Source organism: Leuciscus leuciscus, assembly GCF_965113295.1.
Source record: "Leuciscus leuciscus genome assembly, chromosome: 17".
Lineage (NCBI taxonomy): Eukaryota > Metazoa > Chordata > Actinopteri > Cypriniformes > Leuciscidae > Leuciscus > Leuciscus leuciscus.
The window spans coordinates 10,280,905-10,307,825 of NC_138741.1; the positions used below are offsets into that span (position 1 = coordinate 10,280,905).

General features: G+C 37.6%; 1 protein-coding gene across 1 annotated transcript; it reads right to left on the bottom strand.

Annotated features, from left to right (window-relative positions):
* Nucleotides 1-26,921, bottom strand: impg1b (interphotoreceptor matrix proteoglycan 1b). Its single transcript, XM_082143214.1, has 18 exons — nt 26,379-26,921; nt 22,068-22,292; nt 20,432-20,598; nt 20,264-20,292; nt 19,842-19,870; nt 19,714-19,757; nt 19,473-19,622; nt 16,954-17,012; nt 16,298-16,479; nt 15,876-16,217; nt 14,868-15,715; nt 13,804-13,893; nt 10,874-11,093; nt 9,153-9,363; nt 6,282-6,467; nt 5,982-6,165; nt 5,041-5,121; nt 1-653 (listed from the first exon to the last, which is right to left on the bottom strand). Exons 1-18 carry the CDS (start codon nt 26,443-26,445, stop codon nt 573-575), a joined length of 3,195 nt encoding a protein of 1,064 aa, XP_081999340.1. The 5' UTR covers nt 26,446-26,921; the 3' UTR covers nt 1-572.

Genomic DNA, 26,921 nt, shown 5'->3' on the forward strand with positions numbered 1-26,921 from the left:
TTAAAGTTTAAATAGAAATTACTGTATTTATTTTACAGCTGAAATATTCTACAATACTTTTTTCGGTTTATTGTAAAAACAATGATCTCATCCATCCCCACATACCTGTATTTTTGTATTTTTTCCCCAAGTGATACCATTAAGAGTTACAGAAATACTTAACATTCAATTTCTTTGTTGGGGACACTGAGGATAGACTAGAAGAGATGACTAGAATCTATTTTCTATTTAAGATACAACCCAATGTATCAATTGTAAATAAATACCTCATTGTGAGGGAGGAAACAAACCTTTGACAAGTATTCAAAGCATCCAACACATTACATGTCTCATATACAATTTACATTTTTTTTCCAGGTACAATTAAAAATAACTTCAGGAGTGATCTAAATCATATGTCCCCATTCCTGGAGGTATTCCTTCAGTTGTCCAAGAATATGACTGATTCTTGTGTAGAGTGGTTGTATCAAACTCACCAAATGTCTACGAGAAACCAGCAAAGTTGAGTTGCTTGAATAGCACTGAAGAGCTTTGGTGCCATGCTTAGCTTAAAAAAATAAAGTGTCTGGACATCATAAAACAGTCACTTCAAAGCCTTCACTATCAGGACTTCTCAAAACACAGCAAGAGGACCTGCTGGACATCCGCCACGTCTGTAATACAACATGGAGAAAAACATCCTGGTCATTCAAGAAGCTAAGAAAAACACAAAATCATCAGCAGTTGTGTTATGTACAATCGCAATGCAGCACACCTTCCTGTAACTACTTTAAAGGCATAATTCACCCAAAAATGACTTTATATATATATATTAGTGATGTATGTCTCGAGACCGGTCTTGGTCTCGAGACCACTTTTACGTGGTCTCGGTCTTGTCACGGCCTTGACGGTCTTTGGTCTTGGTCTTGTCTTGGTCTCGGACCTCTCGGTCTTGTCTAGTCTCGCTGTCTCAGACCGACATAATGGTCGGGGAATTTAGCACTACAATATCCACGACGACACAACGTTCGATAATGCAACATTATTATCCGCAACGGAACGGATTGAAGCGCGCGTCCGAGTGAAAGTTCGGCGTGTGCGCGAGCCACACCAGAAAACACTTTATCCGCGCCACTGATCGCAGCGGCAAAGAGCACTTTGATCAGTGTCACATATCAGTGACATGATGGGTTTTAACTTCATTCAGGAGAGTTTGGGTAACTGCACAACTGACAGATGACTTTGAGCGCACCGCCAACGGTGTGTGTGTGTGTGTGTGTGTGTAACCATAGTGACAAAACGACCAACTTTCGGATCCTGCACTTAAGCCTATAATTTCGTTTAAAAAAAAATTGAATTATGTATTTAAAAGTTGCAGAATGGATTCATTTGGAGACTCCAAAATCGGCAGAGATAGGCAGGCATTTGCTTAGATGAATTTGTGACTTTGATATCTGTGTGTGTGTGTGTGTGTGTGTGTGTGTGTGTGTGTGGTGTTTGATTACAGTATTGTATTTAAGATGGTGTTAGACTAAATAAATGGTCTTTTAAATATCATATGCATATCTCCGTTGTGTTGACTAAACATTAGGCCTAATCCAAGTTTATAACTGTGTATCTTTAATTTGATGTTACGATTTCATCTACACATTAAGCAGTGGTGTAGTCTACGTGATACGCAGGTATACGCCGTATACCCACTAGAAAAGGCCAAGGATTTGCGTATACCCACTTAAAAAAAGCGTGAGGATACGTATCAACTTCGTTTTGTGTCAGAACTTTCACACTTTCATTCATAAATTCACCCCGTCTGTGTTTGCGAAGCGACGGATCGAATCGCGGAATCCAGTCACAAATGGAACTTGCTATATAAAGCAGAACGTCACGGATTTAGGCTATTTTTGAATGAATAAATCAAAAGTAGCTGCTGTACAATGAATCAAATCTCGATATGGACTAGTGTCTATGAATATTAAAGCTAAAAGAGACTGCAATTGTTCTACGCGTCTCTGGGAATGAGCGCTCAGTGTGCTCCACTACACACGCACACACACACACACACACACACACACACACACACACACACACACACACAGAAGCACGCGTGACTCACACGCTCGTGGTGTTTTCAGCGTTTCACTGTATTGAGACATGATGTAGGCTACACATGTGCATTTCATCGCAGAGCTGCTATGAGAGTCACTTGATGAGAATTTCACCATTTCATTTGATAAAACTATCGTCATTCATTCGTTTCATATACACACAGAAACTGTTATGTCTTTACGACAACCTGTCAAAATAAAAGTTCTGTATAACTTGAAGAAATTATAACAGAAATATATTACTATTGCACAGAGTATACTTCAGGCCTAATAATAATAATAATAATAATAATAATAGTTTATTAAAACAAACAGAAACTCAAATGTCTACAACCCACCAAAATAAAAGTTCGGTCTAACTCAAATTAATTAGAAAGGAATTGCACAGTAAAATGTATTTAAAATTTTTTTTTTTTTCAAAAACACCATTTCTAAAAGTAAATTTGTATTTGTGCCTATAATGTTTTTTTTTTTTTTTTTTGATAATTGTCAACTGATAAAACCTGTGCTTCAGGGACCATATTCATACAACAAATAAATAAGTTGATAACACTTAGTATTTCATAATGCTCTCAATTACATGTCGATGCATACTGTATGCATTAGTGAGTGTGGTGGTGCTTATGGGGTGACGCTCTGGGCTGGGTGAGTATGCCGGGGGGGTTATATTAGAGTATACTCACTACAAAAAACTAGACTACACCACTGACATTAAGTATAATTTCAATTGGTTACATATTTCTCATTCTTTAGACAGTTGTTGGAGGAGCAAGATGGTGTTGGAGGTGTTTGATGTTTTGTCAGATGAACCAGTCAGTACCAGTCATGTCAGTCCTCAACAGTACACAAAAGTTAAGGGAGTCTCAATCCTCTAATAGTGCAGTAACAGCCGTCATGCAATTGCTACACATAGTTGATCTCACCCAGTCTGCAAAAACATTTACAGTGAGCTCACAGTCACACACATGACATGGTCTGTCTCTGTATTGTTCTGCCTGTGTAGTTGAAGTAATACCGTCTAATATTGAATGTAAACTGCGGCTGAACCCTAGTATGCTGCTGTTCTTGAATTTATACAAGTTATAGCTTAGCTTCAACACTAGTCTGTTTTTTTTCCCCCTCCGGTCTCGACTTGGTCTCGGTCTTGGTCTCGACTTGGTCTTGGTCTTGACTTGGTCTGTCTTGGTCTTGGTCTTGTCTTGGTCTCGATACCCTCTGGTCTTGGTAGTGTCTTGGTCTCGGTTTAGGCGGTCTTGACTACAAGTCTAATATATATATATATATATATATATATATATATATATATAATTTACTCACCCTAATGTATATCCAAACCTGTTTGAGTTTCTTTCTTCTGCTGAACACAAAAGAAGATATTTTGAAGAATGTTGGTAACCAGACAGTTGCCTGTAGCCATTGACTTCCATAGTATTTTTTATTCTGTTTTTCAACAATGGGATCTCAATGGTGGCCTTTAACTGTTTGATTACCAACATTCTTCAAAATATATTCTTTTGTGTTCAATGAAAACACATACAGGTTTGGAATAACTTGAGGGTGAGTACATTTTCAATTTTGGGTTGGTGAACTATCCCTTTAAGGGCAAAGTGAGCAGCTCACCAGTCCAGAATCGCCAATATGTCCATATTAGATCCAATAAAATACATATTTAAAAGTTTCATTAATTAATTCAATTAAATGTTTAGGTGGTGAACTCAATGAGTCCACAAGCCTAGCAAACTCCCTACCTAGACAACTTGCTCAAGACACGAAGACAGGCTATTTGGATGTGTTTGGTTTAAGCAGTCTGAAGAATCATAGGTGCGGAGTTTTTTTTGTGTGTGTGTGTGTTTGCGTTATATGGACGAGCATGAGTGAGATATTTTTTTAAATTATCCTTTTGTGGTCGATAATGACTTAATTTTTATTTTAGAGTGACGGTGACCTATCCCTCATTTAGGGTCATTTATTGCAAATGCTAAATCAACGTAGGCTAATAGTCGCTGTGTGTCTGTTTTAGCGTGCAGCCCAGGAGGACAACTCAGTAGAAAGACATGTTTTCTTGCCATAATGTGTGGTACAATGAAAGAAAAACAACAAGAAGTATGATTTCTATTTATTGTTTCGTTCGTACTGCTCCCACCGTGCATTTGCGATTTCAGCAGACAACGACCGAAATGTGAGCGTCAAGACAATATCGCTGAGACGGTTTTACTCGCTGGAGGTAAATATCACTCAGTATGAAATGTATCTAATATAAACTATATAATTTAAAGTTCATAATTTAAAGTATTAGGTTATTAATAGTTAAAGATTTGTGAGCTTATCAAACATGTAACTTACTGTCAGGATCCATAAGAAAGTAATAATTCGAACGGAAAATAGCCTAACGTTACATTAAGTTACTCAGGTGAGTCCGTTCATTGATAAACAAAGCAATATTGCCTTAATATTTTAGTTGTCAAGCTCATACCTTGTTTAATATTCTATTGTTTACAAATCCTTCATAGTTTACACTGCTAATTTAACAATTCCACTTGAGGACTAGAGGATTACTTTCAGGAATAATCAACGTGGCCTATTATATTAAGTCACACTTGAATGAATCCAAATCTTGCATCAACTCTCATCCATGACAAATATTTAAGCCTACTAGACCAAATAATGCTGCTTCTGCTTTTCATTACATTACAAGATATTTATATAATTAATAACTTGTTTGAAATACAGACATATTTATTTGGGTTCTGAGATTGTAGAAGAAAAATGTAATTGGAACTGAACGTCGGTGATGGGAAGGACGCAAAACATCTAGTTTATCAATATTATTTCCTCTTCTATATGATAGTTGACATTTTGATGGGAAAGATTTATCATCTTGATAGAATAAATCAGGCTGTCGTGATTATTTACGGTTGCTGTTTGAATCAAATTGGTTGTTTTCACACCAGCTTACCTCATTAGGTGTACACTGATGTAAGTCAACCATTTCTGATGTTAACTTTTCTGATCTTCTGGTGTAGAGTTGTCTGGGCATCTGGGAAAGGAATGACAGACCACAATCAATCTTGAACCTTTTTTTGCCATGGAGACAAAGTCTTGTTAAGCAACGAAGCAAGGTACATTTTTGTTAATATCCATCAGTCAATATTTTGATGAGCAAAACTGTTGCTGGAAAAAAAAGTTTAATATTCATAATATCATTAGTTTAGACAACTACAGATGCACTAGTCTGAATGAGATGCAAAACCCATGCATGCTGTCCATAATTTCTAGTGTCCTCTTACAAAAATCATTCCATAATGTTGTGTCTTTGAAGGGCTCGGAAGAATAATAGTGGATTTCTTTTGTATGTTTGTTTGAATACATTGTGTCTGTAACTTGTTTAGAAGTAAATATATCACTGTTTTTAATCTATTTTATCATGAATACATAGTGTGTTAACACTGGTGAGGATACTGATTACTGATGCATGGATTTTACTATAGCCTTTAGTTTCTTCTAGACAAAGAAACCCTAAAAAAACAGCCGATTCACCAAAAGCAACATATTTTTTGCTGAAGTTAATGTCTATTCTGTATAGGCCTAATCCTTCCCTTTCCCAAACTGCACACAAATTTGGTTTGGTTTTCAAATCGATTTAAGTTTCCATATGGATGTGTTTTGGATCGTATTTGTAAGGATCAGATTTTATGTTTTTGCTATTCTGATACCAAAAAACGAAGTCGATTTGAGTCAGATATGCCAACAACAAAAAATCTGTCAGATCAGAATCTCAAAGAGATGAGATGATTAGAGATGATTTAATCATGGGTTGATTATGGATGTTAGTAGCGGTCATGACATCGATTTAAATAAATAGATCATTAAGAATACCTTCTTGGTTGTAAACTTTACCTCAATACTAAGTTGTATACTTTCAAGTGATCGAAATGTGCCTTGGCCTGAGTGTTGTAAGGAGGCTGAGTCAGAGCTCATGGGACAGAGGATGCTCGACACATGTGTTAAGACCCCATCGTCATTCTCAAAAACTGGATTTACTCTCATAGTATTACCAAAGGGGAATGCAGATTGTGAACGCCTACAATGCAAAGGAAATCAGGTCTTAACACCAACAAGTTTAAAATGGGTCAGCACTGCAAATCCAAATCTGAAAAGAAAAATCAAATGTCTAAATAAAAAGAAAACCCTTCTTACACAAGTCTCAAGCTCTTTCTGGTCCGTATACATTTCTTGTTAATGAAAATCAAGATGCCTATCACAGCACAAACCACTGAGAGGCTTCCCACCATGCAGGCTACGAGAAGGAGAGGGTCAATGGGCACAGACACCAATTCGTTGCAGCGTTCTCCGTGGTAGTGCCAGAATTTACCTACGGGACATCTAAAAGTGGTTGAGAGAAAACATGTAAGAGAAGTATGCATGCATAGGAATGTGGCAATTTTTTCCAAAGTGCCCCTATTATGCTTTTTCCTTTCGTGCAGTGTGTAATATAGCTTTTTGTAAATGTAAAAGCTCTGCAATGCTTTGAAGATCAAAGTGCACAACAAGTAAAGTTATGTCTTCTGAAAGAAAGAATCGATTCTGAGCTGCCGAAACAAATCGTCAGCAATTCTGTCTCACTTCCCGTTACATACCTACGTAATAATGTAACAAATTTGCTTAGTGGCAGCCTATGGTCTTCCGCGAACAACGTATACTTTGACCTGTCCTCAAACACTGTAGTTGTAGCTGAGGCCTGGAAGAGTTTGGTTTGTGTTGTCGACATGGCGAGAAGACGATATTTTTAGCGCTGCAAATCTACTTCAAAAGGATTGAGGACTCGCACTGGAATTAATATGGAAAAGCCGACGCCTTCGTTTCTGTTCGTATCGCTGTGTTAACAAGCGCAGAGGAAGCCTCCAGAGCTGAAATTCAGATATGGTGATAATAGGCATGTCATTTCTGACACAAGCTGTAAGCGGTAGACCAATCACAACTGACTGGGTCGTCTGACCAATCAGAACGGAGTAGGCTCTTGGAAAGGAGGGGTTTAGAGAGACTGAATCTTTGAACAACCGTTTTAAGACTCTTTGAGACATGAGTCTATATGCAATGTGTATTATGAAACCAAAATTAGGAACCTTTGAAATAGCATAATAGGGGCACTTTAATACATATTTTTAACAGTGACAAGTAACACCAAAGACAAATAAATCGTTTAAAAAAAATATTAATAATGGAAAAAAAAATTCAGCTTCAGCAAAACAAATATTGTTTCGATATATAAATAACTAAATATCATAGTGAAGGGGACAAGGAGACCAGGAACTTGAAAATTTCAAAACGTCCAACATATAGACCTTATGTAGCCCCGCCCCTTTTCAGCGCTGCACTCCTTGTGTTCTTTCTTCTGGTTTGTAATGCATGTCCACAGCATGAAGGTAAGATCTTACGGATTCATGAATGGACCACAACCTGTCACTGGGGTAGTCCCTATAAAGGAACTTCATAGTAGTACCTTAAGGGTACCTATTACTAATATGGAACTTGTTTCCGCCACGGACTAAAACTATTTAAAAGATAATTGTGACATTTTATCTTGTAATTTTGACTTTTTTTCCTCAGAATTTCAAGTTTATATTTCACAATTCTGACATTTATAACTCACAATTGCGAGTTTATATAACGCAATTCTGAGATAAAAGTAATAATTGTGAGATATAAACTCGCAATTGCGAGAAAAAAAAGTCATATTTGTGAGATAAAAAGTTGCAATTACCTTTTTATTTTTATATTAAGTGGTGGAAACAAGCTTCCAAACTAATATGCTCTAAGGTATTACAGTGTTTCTTGATTGCTTCAATACTATATCCAGGCTTTTGAACTAAAATTTCAAAACCATAACGCCATTTATCAAAAAGCACACCCATTTCCCTAAACTATTAACACTTTTTGACACATGAGTCAGATTTGTTGAACTGTCACTGCAAAACTCTACACACAAATCCCTTCATTTCTCATTGCCTACACCATGTTGTCATTTAGAAAGCATTAGCATTCAATATTGTTCACTTTCATTGTTCAATTTCAGTCAGCACAGCTTCAGCTAAATTAGCATACAATTACCCAAGTGGAAACACTAAGAGTCACAATTTATCACACACAAATCAGAACCTTCAATAGATAGATGAAAGGGCCAGAGTCAGTTCATTCAGTTTTGTAAAATGGATCCAGAAAGACATGAAGGAAGAGGTCGAGGAGGAGGAGGAAGAAGGTGAAGGGCAAGGGCACGGAGACAAGACACCCTAGTTGCCTATGTCTTTGTCCATGGACATGGTATGACGATGAGGGAGGCTGGGCTACGAGTAAGGCCAAATTTGAGTCGCTTCACCGTCGTCTCAATCATAAGAACCTTCCGGGAGAAAAACAGGTACAGTACTTCAGACTGCTCTGTAACTTTTGACAGCTGTACTATGTGCTGTTACAACACATACATGTACTGTAGCAGTTGCACTATACTGTAATAAAAAGAAATGCATCAAATTGCCTCACATACAGATAGAGTTAAGTGGACATAACTTACCAGTTTTGGAAAAGTTGTTTTTAATTTATTGCACCACCAGTGTGTAAGACTATGTTGTAGTGTGTGTTTGTGAGGGCTTGTGTGTGATGTCTAAGGGGCAAAGTTTGTTTTTTCAGCAAGAGTGAATGGTTTTGAGTGTAGAGTTTCATTTTGACCATGAAAATAGGATGTTTGGGGAATTGGGTGAGACGTCATTGTGTTTACTGTTTTGAGAATACGAGGCATAGTTTCAAGAAATGTGTTCAAGCATTCGAGAAAAACTGTAATAAGCACCCTTTAAGGGTAAATAAGGTACAAATGTGTACATTTAAAAGTACTTCCTCATTGACAAGCTGTTGTACCCCTATACTTTTTGCAAAACAAAATTCTGGCAGTGCAGGTGAAGAACTTTGTATGCTCAACTGGTTTTGGTTTTCCCCTACATCCTTGTAATCTCCATTGAAATGAATTTAGAAGTTCTTCGACATCCCTTTTCTCTTTCAGAGGTCATGATGTTAACGTACCTGCAGGTCGCTCCGTGTCCTGGTATAATTTCACACTGGCCTCCGTTCAGGCAGTATTCCGGCTGTAGGTCACAGATGCTCGTACAGGGCTGGCCGTTTACTGTGCTGTAGCCCGGATCGCACAGACACTCGGGCTCTGTGGTTAACGTGTTCACCACGCAGCGGGAGAACTCGTTACACGCCGTAAACTTACATGGATCGACGTGATCGGCTGGATTAGACAATGAGAACTAATTGGATTGAAATGCTTGCAGCCAGACAGACAAAGACGATTAAAGACTTAATACAGGTGTTGGTATCCCTTTACGTTAATGTGGATGATTTTGTTTACTGTTCTGCCCCATTCGCACTGACAGCATTTTTATTGCTGGATGTTTAAGGTCTGGATGCCCTAATATAATTGGTGGAATTTGTAGATGCCAATAACATTCGAAAATGTCATTACAAATTAGATGTGTTGTTAAATAAAAATAAAATGATAATTTAATTTGACAAGGAATCAGTTGTTGCTAATAATTAACATGTGGTCCGGTGAAATTGGCAAGTCTAACTGAAATTGAATGACTTCTGGGCCTTTTTTAAATTTAAATTTTTTTTTTTTACAGCAAATCGCAGTCAGCGTGAACAGAACTTTCTTAAAAGGATAGTTCACCTAAAAATTTTTATCATTTTAGAAAATCATTTACTCACCCTCATGTCCTTCCAAAACCTGTATGACTTAGTTTCTTCTGCAGAACACAAAAGAAGATTTTGAAGAACATTTGGACCCCAATTAACTTTCATTGTATGGACAAAAAAAAGAGGAACATTTTAGTTTAGGGTCCAATTATTAGCATGCATATTACTAGGATATTGGCTGTTTATTAGTACTTATAAAGCACAAATTAATGCCTTATTCTGCATGACCATATTCAACATCCCTGAATCCTACCAAAGACTATAGATATGGAAAGATGGTTCACTCCTATTACTTATGAATGGGAGAATCTGCAACTTGCAAAATGGGGGAATACGTCCTGCCTTCTAAGTAAAAGAGCCAGTCAGATTTTGTTGCTAATTTGAAATATGTCATTTAATTGTGAGTTCGGCAAGCAGTTTTTGAGATTTACGGATTCCCCGATTCGAAAAGATAGGACTTGGTCTTGGATGCCTGAAATAGATGCTCGGAGGCGTTGCAAATATGGCCGCCGAGTTAACAGGCTTTCCTTGAAAATGACTTTGATCCTGGCTACTCCATACCTAAACTTAGCAACTACCTTACTAACTATTAATAAGCAGTAATTAGGAGTTTATTGAGGCAAAGATCGTAGTTAATAGTTAGTTAGTAGTGAGAATTGGACCCTAATCTAAAGTGTGACCTAAAACACACTAAAATAAATGATCTTCTTTTTGTTCCACAGTAGAAAGAAAGTCATAGATATTTGGAACGACGTGAGGGTCAGTACATTACAGAATTTCCATTTTTGGGTGACCTATCCCTTTAGATCAAGGGTGTCCAAACTCGGTCCTGGAGGGCCACTGTCCTGTAGAGTATAGCTCCAACTCTAACAACACACCTGCCTGGAAGTTTCTAGATTGCCTATAGGCCTTGATTAGCTGGTTCAGGTGTGTTTAATTGGGATTGGAGCTGAACTCTGCTGGACAGTGGCCCTCCAGGAGCAGGATTGGACACCTCTGCTTTAGAGGAACTACCTGTTTTCTCTTTTCAACACCGTCCTTACCTGCTTCCACATCCACTGATTGGGAGTCAATTTCCATATCCAATCTCTTAGACGCTGCATTGCAGAAGTCCTCAAGCACACACTGCACCCTCTCCGTAACATTGTACGGAACTGGTTTGTTTAATTTCATCTTGCTGTTTACCACCACACTGCCATTCTTAAAGTTCAGAATCTCCAGCTCCTTAAATCCAGTCAGGTTGGACTGTAGATACGGCAGGAGCTGTGAGAAAGTAGAGATAAAAGTGAAATTGAGTGAGTTGCAACTTCTCTTTCATCATTGCTGACTAGTGCAGAATGGTTAATTGTGCATGAACGTAATGCAACTCAGATGCAAAACGTTTGGGATTGTCAATTCTAAAGCAATTCTCCTCAATTCCTCAAAACTAAACGATTTTGGCTAGTGTCTGTCTCTCATCCTATTACAATATGCAAAATCTTCTCAATGCTCATTTCATTCCGCATGAGGAGGGCCAGTTAGAGATAAAGACGGTTGTTCAGGAGAAATAGGGCATAGCAGCTCAGTCATTCATCTCAAGCTCAAGATTTCAAGAGATTGATTGCACCAGTCAAACAAAAGATGGAAGTCTTGAGGATATGACATTTGCACAAGAGTCACAGAGATTATTAGCGTTTTGAAAATGTTACTCAATAATTCACCATTTTCACCTTGGCATTTTTGTTTAATGGGATGTTTTGTTTAAAGTATTAAAATGAAAACCTTATTAATCACTAAGTTAATAGATAATGAGGGATTAACAATTCTGAAAGTCTAAAAGCCTTTTAAAATATTTAACCTCACAGTTTTGAATTAAAATAAAAATGTTTTCTCTTCAAAATATAATTAATATTTGACATTTAAATATTAAAAATGTTTTTGTTTAATTAATTAAAATTAAAATGTTATTTATTTTAAAATATTATTAAGCATTTCATAGTTAAAGGAGAAAAGGCTTCTGTTGTATTTAAAAAATAATAATAAATACAAATACTAGGAGAACAAAAGGCCTGAAGGCCTGAGATGATGTTGTATTTAACTAAGTGCATGTATAACAGGAGATAATCTGTATTAAAAAGTAGACCTTATCTGCCAGTCATGATCAACCTCTCACCTCTCGGCTAAGTGCCAGGGCAGAGCAGGTGTTATTCTTCCCCACAGGGCAGGCTTTGACTCACAGCTAAGTCTCAATCAATGTTACTGTCTGGCTGATGCCAGTGTTGTGACCTTTTATTGCCATCACAGGACAGAAGGAATCAGCTAATATATACAGTAGCGCTCCTTTCCAAATAGTTTAATAAATTAATGAATTATCACAGGCAGCAGCAGCATTGTAGTGTATCCCTATTTTTGAATACTGATTCTAACACTCTCTATAGCATGGTGCCTTGTATCTACTGGTTTAATAGGTATCTCTTTCAATACTGTTCTGTTCTTTATTTTTATTATAATTTTAAAATGTTTAATACTTATATATTTTTTAAAACATTAAAATTTAAATGAAAACAATTTTTTTGGTCTCCTTGTCCAATGGAGATGGTTGCTACACAAACCAGTAGAGACAGGAGTAAAAGAGCATCCTACAAGGTCGAGAGGCTAAAATCAATGCAAACCTAGTATAGGACTAAAATATTACAGTTGTCTCTACAAAAGCGACAAAAGCGTTGAATTATAAATGGGCGAAATTGATGTGTACAGTGAAAAATCTATTTTTTTGCAGAAATTGCAAGAACATAAATATCTAGCGATTATCAAATTACCCTTTGAAAGCCCATTTATGAATCAATAAACCAATTTTACGGCCATTTTACCCAGATACTTACCAGAGTAGTTCCTGACCAGATTTTTAAGTAGTTCATGTGATAATCCAAAAGGTCTCATAGTACTGGCGTTAGTCATGACAAACTACAACACAATACTAGTTTGGGCAACCACTTATTTTTGGAAATGGAGTTTTGTATCTTAGGATTCACACAAATAATAATAAAAAAAAGTAAAACAATATCTTATGGAACAGAATGATAAATTGTATAGTAGTCCCCTTTAGAACTGTGCTGTATGAACATAATAAAACTGCAGACTAAAACAGTTAGGAATAGTCATTATTATAGTCTTTAACACACATGAAAACCAGTCTGGGCCAGTCTAGATTGACTATTAAAAAATATTTTAAATGTATGTATCTTAAAAGAGATTGTATTCACCCAGAAACATTCACAAACAAGCCAAAAAAGTAGCTACTGTTTCTCTGTGTTTTGCTTTTATTACAAATAATTCTTTGAGTGGTTAATTTTAAAATCCACAAAAGTGCTTTGTCATTGATGTAACACTCTAATAAATAACATTTGGAGACTGATTACATTCAAGGACACATCTCACCGAAGAACAATTCTAAACCATTAGGCTGCGTAACCAACTAAAATCAGTTCTGAGAAACAAAACTAGACAGCAAGTCCCGTGAGGGGATTTTTTTTTTTTTTTTGGCATGCTCTGTTTTTGGTTGTTTAATTCAACAGGATTGTGAAATGATTTCCTCTGTGTTTTACACAAATAAGAAAAAGAAAAAAAAAACTTTATTTCACAGATATACAGGTTTAGCATTTGATATGAGCACATACTCTTATAATGCTTAAATGCACATATTCTATGCACATATAAAGTTTGCACAGATCCTGAGAAACCAAAATATGCACAGAGCAATAAGGCAACACTCACACTATCAAGAATTAAACAAGTACCAAAAATATGTTGCAGGTTGGGCAGATAAGCCATAGAGTAAGCGTTTAGCTTTGGTTAATGCTGGTTAGAGAGCTCATTAATCAGCAGTTATTAAACATGGTTATTTTGATCATTAAGATCAGATGTTAGACGAAGGTGCAGAATTAGTGCCAAAATGTGATTGATTATGCTTTTTCAAGCTTGGATATAGATGTACCGGTATTGTGGCTAATATCTTCTGCTCTCTCTCAGTCACTTGACTAGAGGCCTCAGGGTTTGGCGAGTCGCTTGGTTCAGAGAATTGTCTCTAGTTGAAAAAACAGGATATTATAAGATATAATCTGAATAAAAACAACAACACTTAGATGTGAAACTGCAGTAAGATTGGCTAAGAGCTGTTCTGAAAGTTCCATGTTTGTAATACTCTTGTCCACATTGTATGTGTGTATATGAGTGGTGTAGAGTGGGAGTAGTTATTATTATTTTATTTTTTTTAAGTTGAAGCAAAAGTTGCAATTGGTTTGTTCTGGGCAGGTTTTCTCTCCAGTGAGCATGGAGTGACCGGGGTGCAGAAAATGGAAAAAAGGATGTGGAGCTGGAGCGGAGTGATTACACATCATTTTGAACTGGGAGGAAAAATGGCTCCAATCATATGCTGTTCAAGTCTGTGTTGCTTGGTGATATGCAAAGATTAATGCTTTGGTTTGTTTTGGAACAACTGGCAAAATGTTGTCTGAAATTTAAGCTACTTAGTTTTTACTTCTTGTTTAGTGAACTAATGTATGAACGCAATATCACACTAACAATATATCGGTATATCGGCACAATTGTAATTACCTAATTGTAGCTGTGCCGATATTCAGTATTACACCACTCTTGCTTGTGTGAGATTGCATAATTATGTTTTGAAATGACCATACATGATTTCACCCTGTGTTTTTCTGTTGAAATTGAAAAGTAAGGTAAACAAAAGTTCATAGAAAAACATTTGAAGTGACAAAATAAGTATCCTTGCATAAAATGTACAGAAATGTAATTCAATTTTTCTGTCAGTCACCCAAACCCTTTTTACATTGGCTTTATAGAAAAATGCATATTACATTTCGAACAACACTGTTCTCAGATGCCATCTGTCAAAACACTGTAGACAAATGACACACTTTATCTATTCAGTTTCCCAGCATGCACTGTGGCAAAAAGAAAAAAGTAAAGCTAACAACAAAGGGAGGATAAAAAGGCATGTATCAAGAGAAAGTCAAAGACAGAAGTGTGTTTACCTACCAGTTCAAGAAACGTGTTCTCCAGTGATTTGTACTCGGGGGAACTCTTGTTGAAAAGATCCTCAGAAAACATCAAATTAGTCACACGTAAACTAAAAAACACCACTAACTCTTTGGCCTGGTTAGAAGCCATCACCGAAGGAGTGGTAACGTAACCTAGAGGATGAGCCGAGGATTGTGGATTCTCGTCGATCTCTGAGGGGAATCCACTCCCGAAGTCCAGAGTCTCGTCCTCATCCGACTGCTCTACATCTTCTTGTGTGTCTCTGCCATTATCTGTACTACCTTCTTGTGGGGGATGTGAAACTGTCCAGAAAGTCTGTCCCCCTTCCTCCAGGAAATTGTCCGGGGTCAGGTGTGAAATGAGGTCTTCTGTGGGCGTTAGCGCAGAGGGAATAGCATCAGGGAGAATTGGTTCTGGACTGGTAGGTCCAACATGATGGAGTGTGTCTACAGTGGCACTGACAGATGGAGACTCGATGTGGTCACTAAGGTCAATTGAAGGGGGCAACTCCGGGTTATCAACTGAACTGGTAGGGTATGAAGGAAGTCCTTCGGTTGAGGTCTCTAAAGGTTTGGAGGGGCCAATTGTGTCATCTTCTTGAAATACAGAATCTTGAGCTCGCTTAGTAGGGGTTAGGGATGTCAAGGTTGATGATGTTGCCTCTGCAGGAATGGCCTCTGGTGTCTTATCAAAATCCATTTCAGGTTGAGCTGAAGTAGATGCTTTTGCTACTTCAAAAGATTCCAAGTCTAGTGGTGGAGCCGTGGCAACAATTTCATTTCCTACATCCTCTTGGACTTCAGACAACTTTGATAGGAAATCCACTGTAGTGGTTCTTGGCAAACCTGGAAAACAAAGAACCGTTTTCAGAGAGTGTATTTTAAAGTGCTTGGAATCTAATGTGAAATTAAAATTAATTTTCTCATTCATAGGCTGCCTAGCTTAAGGGTCTTAGTAGGGAAGCAGGTGCTCTTGTGCACTACTCACTACAAATGAGAAATTTACCTTTGATAGCTAAAGTGTCTTCAGTGATTTGACTTGCCGTCTTAGAACCCTCAAGTTGGGAGTTGCTGATTAGCTCTGTGGCTACTGCTAGTGTGGGGACATGGGACGATGTATCAAGTACTTTATGTACATCACTCCTTTCTGTCCCCTCACCCGAAACTGTTTGAGTCCTATCAGGGTCTAGATCCCCAAAAAAGTTGCCCACATTTCCAGAAGGCGCAATAGTTTCCTCCGAGGTGACGTTTGTGGACTGTGTACTCATTTCCACAGGTAAAAATCTCGATTCTTTACTCATTTCAGTACTGGATCTTGTGTTTCCATGCTTGTCTGCTGTTGAAGAGTCTGTACAGGGCGATTTAGGTAAGGTTAAATATTTGTAGTCTGTCTAGGGCCTTTATATTGATTATATTGATTTTGTGTACCTGGTTCGAAAGCTAGGGAAAGCACGTCCACAGGAAGTGATGTGTCCTCACTTAGCGCCTTGACCACCATGCTCTTTAGGACTCCCTCTATGCCATATTCATCTGTGGAGTCTGTGTCATCAATGGCCTGTGTCCCATCAGTCTCAAACACTACAGCATAGTTCGCTGCAACACCTCCAGCTCTGACCGATGTTATGAAGGGAATTGTAAGAGGTTTGTTATTCACCTTAGCACTCTTGTTCTCTTTAAAGGACCTCAATGCCCATATCAAATCTCAATAATCATAATTATCACCGACATTTGAGGTTGAGACTTTTTCAAATCTTATGAGAACTGATTGTACACATTGTATAGATGTGCCCTCTATTTTAATGTATTTTATATTTAAAAGCATTTGTGGTTTCTGGAACTCTAAAGTCAATCTCAACAAAACATGAGGGTTAATTTTCATAAGTATACTACACAGTCTACAGTACAACACAAAATAATGGTACAGTAATTGAAACGCAGTTGTTCTGAACACAATCTGCCAAGTATTTCTTCAAATACTTACCCCAAGTTGCCCCTGTGAGAGAATTACCCATCCAAAAATACAATTTTCAAGTTCAATGGACTGCAATATATCGGTGAATCCCACAGTTCCAACATCAACCTACCGAAATCCCAGGACTCGAATCTCTTTAAACCCAGGAAGTTTGTCGAATACATGCAGCATCTGCAGAAGTGTGAATGAAAAATATTTTTAGACATATTTGCAATATCTCTTTTTTTTATTTCAATATTCAGTAATCTTTGTATGGTAGGTTACAAAACCTCAGATTATGGATTGTCAGACATGCTCTCACGCTGTAAAATCATGTGCCATGGCTCTAGTCTTTTTTAAAACTAATCTCATGCTGCCTTCTGAAGTTACTCAATTCTTGTTTGGATTTCCTGTAATTTGATCTTTTACGGTAAGCTACTTTCAAATCTACTAACTTTGTCTTTGCCTTGTCTATGTAGTTTGATAAATAGACAACCACTGGGACATATTATTTATTTGTTTTTAAAATGGCAACAAAAAAAACTCTTTGAGATGTTTTCTAGAATGTTCTTAACACAATTGCAGTATTTCTGCTTATTTTCTCAGAATTATGTAATTACAGTTATCACTCACTAGCCATGAAACTAGCTGTTCCTTGACAATAACTCAGTACTTCATATATATTAAACTATTAAGTATATATTAAGTTAAAGTCCCCCTGTGGTGAAAATCAAGCTTTTAATGTTGTTTTAATGTGGTGATTTTAATATGCTTTAAAGGTGCATTGTGTAATATTTAGGAGGATCTGTAGACAGAAATGTAATATAATATACATAACTATGTTTTCAGTGGTGTATAATGAAACGTTATGTTTTTATTACCTTAGAATGAGCCATTTCTATCTACATATAGTCCCCTTACATTGAAATGTAACGCCATTTTGCGCCAACATGTTTCTACAGTAGCCCTAAATGGACAAATGCGTTTCGTCACTATTGCTGTTCTTCGTGCAAAGAAGCTAGCTAAAGTCAGCGAATAAAACATTGACACAATGATGAACAAGTAACAATAATATTCGCAATAACATATCGTTTTACTGAATAATAAAGTAAACATAATTTCTTAATTTATCTTTGTAATGAAACCTCATTGCTTAACTGGCTACTCTCTGCTGTCTCAGACAATGACATCTTTTCTTGTCGGCCACCGTAACTTTTGTTGGTTGCAATTCGCAACCTCACCACTAGATGCCGCTAAAAATCACACACTGCACTTTAAGACAAACCACGTGCAAATTCATAAGTCAACACCGTTACTAAGTATTTTCTCCTTAAAACTGCAGTGAAAAAAAGACAGCTGGTGTTTCTGATGTCACAAACTACCTTGTCACATCATTGTGTGATCATCAAAGAGTGGATCTCTGGACCATAGACTGTAAAAAAAGATGGACTGTAAAAAAATATTACCCTTCACTCTCTTCCATTGGTGAAAAGTGAAGCCGCCAAAGTCCTAATATGGTGCTGACATCTTGCGCAGATTTGGGACCTGATTCTGCACAGTAGTGAGCAGGATGTAAAGCCGCGATATTAAGGTCCCGCCCTTACTCCCGCAGAAACCGTTAATACAAAATTTACTGTGTGAAATAAACAGTTATGGACATGTAGAAATTAATGTTGAAGCTCCAAACTCCTCCTCAAAAAATCCCCCCAAAAAACTTGTTGGTGCCTCAGTGACTAATTCGTTTAGAGAAGCTGTCAATCACAGCTGTCAATCATGACGTCACATTCCCGTTTTTATAGCATCAAATAACTAACTAATACCAAACTTATAAAAAAAAAACCCAAACACTTAAACTTAGATCATCGTGATAGAAACTTCCTAAAATGACAGAAAACATATTTGAATTTTTTTTTTTTTATATAAGTGTAATTTGGTTGTTAAGTTTCCACGTCCAGTAGACTTCATGGGGAGGCGGGGTTTATAACCTATACTGGGACCAGCTACCGGGGGGCGATCGAGACGCTTTGGCTTCCCTTTTCTTGTGTGGCACGCTTGCTCTGGACTGGTGTGAGTGAGTGGAGGCAGGGCTAATTTGCATATTCATAGAACCGTATATTCTAAATGAGGCAAGGGTGTAGAGTTACATTCAAGCTATTTTAAAGCATTATGATTTTTTTTTCCAAAGATAAAATGTCATTTTGGTGATCAAAGGTGAGTTTTAATGGATAAAATGATTGACTAAAGGACTTTAAGATAAGCATAAATATATATAGGCCTATTTTTTAAAGAAACCTTATTATGGCCTGACTCCTGACAAAATTAAAATGTACATTTTTAAAAATGTATGTCTTTTATTAGTTTTCATAGCTGTGTTCCTGTTCCAATGTTCCTGTTTACATATTTCACCTGCTTTGAGTTCAACAACATCATGCCGGCTCTGGTGAGATGTATAGCCTAGATCTTTTAAAAAACATTTGAAGTCATTATGCTCCTGTTTCCTGTGTAATTATATGACATAGCTGATAGATTTGTTTGAGATTTTTAGATAAATGTTCTCATAATTAGTTCATTAGGTTCTGTTTGTACCTCGAAACATCAGAAAATCCAAGTTAAATGGCATTTGTTTAATAGTTAATAATCATCTAGCCTAACCTGCTCGTGAAGATTGCGAGTGAGGTCTTCATATTGAGGGCTGCCTGGATCCCTCAGTAGTGCGCTGTAGACGGGGTCTACTACAGTCACGCTGAACTCCACAATGTGCTCCTCCATCCTCTGAGGGACAGCATCTGGTGCCCCAGTTTCCTATCAGATCAGAGAATAGTCAATTTGTTTGTTTCTAACTTCATCAGTATGTTAAGCGCATATTCTAGAAAGCACAAGTTAGTGGCCATACGCTGTCAGATTCCATGATGAAAAGTTCAGCAGGACTCTTTGAACCTGAAGCATAAAAAGCCATCAATCAGTCACGTTTTTATAAGATCAACCAGTATTTTTTTTCTCTTTCGGATGGTGAGGACTTACATTTCTCGCCTGGTGCAGGTGTGAGAGCCCTAAAAATAATTGAAAACATGTTGAGAAGGGATGAATCAATCCGAGAATGATAAATGCAATAAAATTCATTGTCCCCGATAAAAGGGTTTACGGCATATAAGCCCGGGTATGTTTGTGTGGCTCTAACACCCAAGCGTAATATGTCTGGGCACAGATCCCTCTTATTAAAGTGGATCAGGTCAGAGAGCAGTGTTTAGCTAGGTCACCAAATATGAACAAACTTTGTTTTTTAAAGGACAGGCTGAGATTTTCTCATCTCCCACTAGTCAGGTGACCTCATTCTAGATATTCTGAAGGGTTTGGGCCCTAAAAATGAAGACAAGTAAATCGCCATACCATGAATATTGAAACCAAGAGGCCCTTGAATTCAAGATCATCTTCAGGATTCTTACCTCTCCTGTTCATCTTGAGCATCCACTCTCTGTAAATTATACACATCTCTTTGAGAATTTACAAAAAGAAAACCTTTTTTTTTTTCAATTTAATGATATTGGCACATTTGGGCTGTATTGGCAAGACGATTGAACTGAATTGGCAATCGGACACAAGCAGCTACTTACACTGGCTACCATGTCAAGATGCTCCTGTGTGCTACTAAAATTTCGGGCCAGATCCTCCATGCAAAGCGAGTCTCTCTGACAGGCGTACACCCACTGCTGGTACTCCATGGTGTCAGGAACTCTGTCAAGAAAGATCCGGAAGGCCTCCCACACAGCTTCTTGACAAACTGTTAAATAGCATGGGAATTATTTAGAGAAGGCTGTTAGAGAATTGTGTTGAGACGACTGAGGGGACTAACAGAAAAGACCTGATAAAAACAGGCCAGGACACCTAAAATTAATTATATGCACCGCTGACAGAGGCATAACATAATAGTATTTAGTATGCAGCCATTTTCTGCCATTATCTCATTTTGCCAACACAGTTATTATGGACATCTAATTGAGAGTATCTCTTAACTGCATCTGACAAATAAATAAGCCTCACCTTTAGCTTGTTTGTTCCAGTAATTTAATATCATGCTATCTGCTTAAAATGTTTTGTCAGGTAACCAAAAATAGTGATTCATGTGGTTTTATCTTAATTAACTGGTTTTATTCAAGCCAAAAATATTATTTATCATGACTAAATCAACATGACAGCATTAGAATACACCAGTGAAAGTCATTTTTAATGATCAGATCAAGCATAAATCGCCACTTAAAGGGACACTTCATCCTATTTACTCGCTATCATTTCATTCCAAACACATTTGACTTCATGTTGACTAATTTTATGATAATTTTATGCTGGATTTGCATCCTTTTGAAAGCTTCTGTCCACATTCATTGTTATCGCATGGCAAAAACAAATAGCACATTATTCATAACTTCTAATGTTGTGTTCCACAGAATTCATACAGGTTTGGAACGACATGATTGTTAGTAAATGATTACTGGATTTTAAAGTGTTTTTCAATTTGTTTATTGATCAGCTCACAGTTTTAATATAACTAGTTTCATAAACACTACCATTCAAAGGTTTGGGCTTGATGAGATGTTTTTGAACATTAGCCTCTTGCTTATATCGTATAGTCACTTGAACATGCCTATCCTATGCTCACCTCATAATAGAGTAAAACCATAATTTCAGTGATGGCAAAGCCACATTTTCAGCATCATTACTCCAGTCATCAGTGTCACGTGATCCTTCAGAAATCATTCTAATATGCTGATTTGGTGCTCAAGAAACATTTCTTATTATCATCAAAGTTGAAAACAGTTATAACACTTAATATTTTTATGGAAACCATGTTACAAATTTGATGAATAGAAAGTTTAAAAGAACAGCATTTATTTGAAATAGATCTTATTTGAAATCTTTTACAAATGTCACTGACCCCAGTCTTTTGAACTCTAGTGTGTAAAGTTGAGAATTATATTAGATATTAAAACAAACAATATTATCAAGTTAATTTTTAACTTTGATTTTACTTTCCTTGCCTTATTTGAGGCAAGTCAAAAAAAAGTAGGGACACAACTTCTTGGCTCAGAGCCACTTTTTTTCTGGCTCGGCTTGATCCTTAATCTCCCCGAAGGCTGCAAAATGATTGGGAAGTTAATTATGATTTATGAGGATCTGAGGTGTTGTAGCCAAATTTGGCACTGATGTTCAAGGCTCCGTCCCCTGTGGTGTTTAGGGTAGAAGGTGTCCTACCTCTTAGTTTGTAGTAGGCTTTATGGCTGGTGATGATCTCCGCCATGCTCTCCTGAGGACAGACTTTCACCCCCGTACTAAACAGCGCTGATCTCTTTGCTCGATGCCTGTCTAGAGAAAGTGAATCTCTGCCATCTGTCGACTGTTTGATTGGCTGTGGAGTCTCCAGGAAGTGCCTGTACTTCACATTTCTGATCCTGAGAATCAAGTCGTCAGCCGTGAGTTCTGCAAATGTCACAACAACAGCGTGTGTTCATTGTTTCAGAAGAGTTGGATTGACTTTACCTAAGGATAGTAAGCCGATGGATCATATAATTACACTTCATGTAATTACGCTAGCCCAGAGACCATTTGAAACCTATTAAGTCTATGATTAGTATGCTGAATGAACATTTAATTGGATTAAGCCTAAGTCAAGCAGTTGGTTATAACGCCATCCAGGCAGATGTTAAGTGCTTTCACTAGGTAAGAGTTGCAAAGGTCTGCTCTCTATTTGTATTAATCTAATTGCATTTGATTGGAACCACATCATTTTTTACATAAATTCAAAGCTGAAAGAAAGTCTTAAAAAAAAAAAAAATGCTTGGTACATGTGTATGTTTACTACAGCAATTAAACAGGATAGTTCAACTGTTTTTGTTGATAATGAAAGTCAGTGGGGTGACAATGTGTTGGACCTTATTGACTTTCATTGTATGGACAAAATATCCACAGAAGTCAAGTATTTTTGGAACAATATTAAGGTCAGTAAATTCATTTTTACAGTGATGTTTCATTCAAAGATCTTACTTGCTAAAGACCCTCAGGTTGAAGACTCATGCTGACATCTAAGAGTATTAAAGTAACTCAAGGTGACCCATCTTCTGACCTGTTACCTCAGTTATGGCCAGAGCTGTTCGAGTTAACCAGCACCTGCGGCCATTGGCCACATATAGACTTGCACCTGGTGTTTTACTACAGAACAGTGAAGTTTAGGATGGATGGTCCTGAAATTAGAACGACAGCAAAGCTCACTACATTAACTTCAGTTCATATCAATGTCACGGTGAACATATGCACTGCATAATGACAACGATGCATTTAATTACCGGCTTCAGTAATGAAGCATCGAACAATTATACAGTTAATAGCTCATATAAAAATACATCTGGATGTTTTTACATCAAATGAAGACAGTTTTGGCTAGTTTAATAGCTTGTCTCCTCAGCAGTTATGGCATATAATTTCCTCTTAGATGCTACATTCACAGATAAAAAACAGACAAATTGTTTGTCCCCTCCAAGATCTGAGCCACTTCAACAAATTTTGAGAAACTGAGATCATATTAGTTCAAATCAAAGCAATGTCATACCATGAGGGATTGTAGGATTTAGGGCCTCTATTGTTTTCAAAATGGAGTGTTGTGTGACCAGCTGGTAAACTTCAGAGAGCTTCTTAAAACATTAAGCCCGGCTCAGCAAGGGGGTCCCTCAGACTTCGCTGGACCTCTGTTTACCACTCGCAGATTAGCATAAGCTTAGTTAGTAGTCAAGTAATAGCGTTAGTGATATAAGTATAGTAGAGGCTAAACACATACCTCTGTTTTTAACATTCTGCTGATAACTTTTAAAGCCTAATGTGTAATCTTGCTTTACAGAATCTTTTAAAGCATGTGATCAGTCCTCACTAAGACAGGATTTATCGTGTACATTAGCAGATTTCTCTGCATAGCATAGCACAGCATAGCATAGCTAGGTATACGCTACCTGTAAATAGTGTTTTGGGTGTTAATGTCCTTTGTTGACCAGGCTTATCTGCTGGTGAATTGCATAACCACTGAACCAGCACTTAAAGGTAGGGTAGGCAATTTGTTTTATAAACACTTTTGAAACTCTCTTCACATCCGGATAGCAATCAATAATAGAAGTAGTCTAAATATTAAAACATGTAACCTATACATATATCTTCTGTGGAAGTCTCAACATATTTGTTTCCATACCTCCGCGCACCCTGCTCGCGCAGACATCACACGTATTCAGCGCGTTGAGTTGTACACAGACAAGTCACCAAGTCAACAAACAGCAGTCGCCTTTTACAGTTCCACCTGAACCAAAACAACAAGCTTATGCTTCATTCACGCCATGTCGAAACTGTAATTACGAGTTGGCAACCTGCGAAGTTCTACCTGAAGCTGTTCACATCCTCAGACTTGGTTTTATGCGTTTCTATGTCAACACTATCAACGCTGAAATGAATCTGCAGCAGTCAAGTAAGACTGGTACAAGTAAGAGTTCTGTAAGTTGTTTACGTTCATTATTATTGTAATGTTATGTGCTTTGAGACATGAGGTAATTAAACGCCGTCTCATGTGATGCTTTGCAGACTGTGTGCGTTCATGTGTTTTGAAGGAGGCGTAGCTTTGGACATGCTCTGAAGGGAGGGAGAGATCTAATGTTTTCAAAGGTAACTTGTTATTGCTAGCCCCTACCTTTAACTAGCATAAAATAGCCTGGGCTAAACAAATTTGGATACCAAAAAAAGAAAATTGTATTCAGTAACTGTAGCAATCTCAGCTCAGGCTCTTTGGTAAAAAACGTGCCTGTGGCGACATTTCTGCAAAATTATATTATTAGAGTTGGTTATACTTTGTCCTTTTCAGGAAATTTCTCTTGGACTCAAAGCTGCAATAGTACACAACATACAACATTAAAAATATACTGTATATATAAATAAATAAAAATAAAACCAAAACAATTACTACATCTTACTATTTAAAATATTAATAGAGACAGGTATTAATGTTTTTTGTAATGGTTGCTTTTACAAAGTGGAACTCTATAACGCTTCCCTGATAGCAATAGTTGATAAATGATGTTGCTTCTTGCATGTTTTGCTACACTTTCAAAATGAAATGTTCAATGAATGGAATGTGTGTTCAGTGTGTGAATTGTGCTATCAGTTTGATCCAAAACAGATGAATATGAATTTGGTAACATTTTATGATATTGGTTGTTTTATGTATCACTGCAGTTTGGAAATGAAGTAAAAGTTGAGCGCTCTGTTGTGTTTGAAAATAACATACTACACTAACCTTTATTGTAAACCTAACTGATAGTGTTAACAAAAGCAAACGTGAGATAAAAATCTATTTGCTGATGAAACCATGCCATTTTAATTGGGCTCAATTAGTCTTTGAGCTTGTTTATCATGACTAACGTTTCACGGTACTCATACCTGAGTATCGCAAGTACAAAGCTGTACTAGGTGAGCTTCTGAGCAAATTTACTATGTCTGAAAAACCATATGTATGGAGCTGGTTAAAGTGTTTTAAGGTCCTAACATGGTATTGTGCAAGGAACTGGCGAAAATAAGTCTTAATTAATGTATAATCTACCCCAAAAGGAATAGAAGTTGGTGTTTTACTGCAACTCGTGTTCATTTAAACTGGAAACAGCAGTGAATTGTATGTATAGGAATTATTGTCGTAATTCATCTGAGACTTTGGTGTCAGATCAGATTGGACCTTCAGTCTAATTATTTTGATCTGACACAAAAGATGTCCTGTTCTAGAGCCACATGTGGCCTTATTAAAAGATGTTTACAGTGGAAGACAGTTAGCAGATCACTCCGAGATACAAGGGTCTCAACAATGTGTTTCAGGGTCAGAGAACATCTGACCACATCTGTTAATTAGCAAGTGAGCAGATGTTGGGCCACTGTTGCAATTTCTCAAAGATAAACCATCAGGGTGACTGATTTGATCATGTGTCCCGCTGCTGTCTATGAGCCTGCCGAGCACATGTGCAGACATGAGGGGCGGCGATGCTAATTGAGCTGTACTTCTGAAGCGATGAGCGAGGCCCCACAGCAAAGCTACAAGCCAGAAAAGATTAGCGTTCCACACGGCCACAAACAGAATGCCTTTTGTTTCCCTCTCCTAATGAATGGAGCTTCTGAACACTGCAGCCAGACTGGAGGCATTCAGAACTCGCATGAAATGTTAGCAAAACACGAGCATATTGCACCGAAAAGGAAGCGCTAATGGCGTGCGTGCCACAAAAATGTTATCAAATGATTTGTCATAAGGCTTTGTTTTGCATAAGAAAAATCTTTGTGTTTCTTTTATGTCCTCACAAATTGGCTCCTAAAATATTTAAAAGCTCATTCGATCACTGAGGGCGGAAAGAGGCTATTGTGTGAGGAATCGCATATAGGCTGTAGCAGCTCTGAGGCGTTGTACCTTGCCAAAAGTACTGTTTTTGCTGAATTCTAAGATTTTCTTTGAATAAAACAAGCAAATAGCATTCAAACGGTGTTCAAACACCGGCTTACCTTTGATTCTGGTGGCTTGGAGGGTAAACAAGAACAGAATGAGGAATAATCCTGTTTTCAATGGCATGTTGCAGTAGATTATGTCCTTTTGGATGTAAAGTTGCTCATTTGGCCAGAAAAGACAGTCCGTATTGACTTATCTGACATCCGAGGGAGAAAGAGTTAATTTCCATCGACTATGTGTCCAGGTTTCCATGGACGGGGCTGTGTGTGGGCACTACTGTAGGTTGGGTGGTATTCCTGACAGATGGTACAGGTTCTCGGGTACAATTTAGTCTCAAGTGTGCGAGTGGGTGGAAGATGCTCTTCAGGGTGTGAGGGGAGTGATGAGGTTAAAAGCGTCGCCTCTTTTTCTGGACTAATCTGTTTACCTCTCACTGACTCCTAATCCCTGTGGGCCCACGTGGTGGACTATCTTCATCCTGTTAGTAGCCTTCTGGACCAGCATCTGCTAGCCACCGTGCTTCGGTCACAAGCAACTCGACTAGCGTACTTGCTCTCTTTCCAGTCCGCCCGACGCCCCGTCTCTCTCAGTCAGGCCCA

What these genes read in the sequence shown, in the direction of transcription:
- impg1b (XM_082143214.1), bottom strand. Translation starts at nt 26,445, where the DNA reads ATGCCATTGAAAACAGGATTATTCCTCATTCTGTTCTTGTTTACCCTC. An exon ending in TCATCATGGAATCTGACAGC is followed by an intron (nt 19,623 to 19,713) that starts GTATGGCCACTA and finishes CTGATCTGATAG; the next exon opens with GAAACTGGGGCACCAGATGC. An exon ending in AGATATTAGCCACAATACCG is followed by an intron (nt 11,094 to 13,803) that starts GTACATCTATAT and finishes ACTTTCTCACAG; the next exon opens with CTCCTGCCGTATCTACAGTC.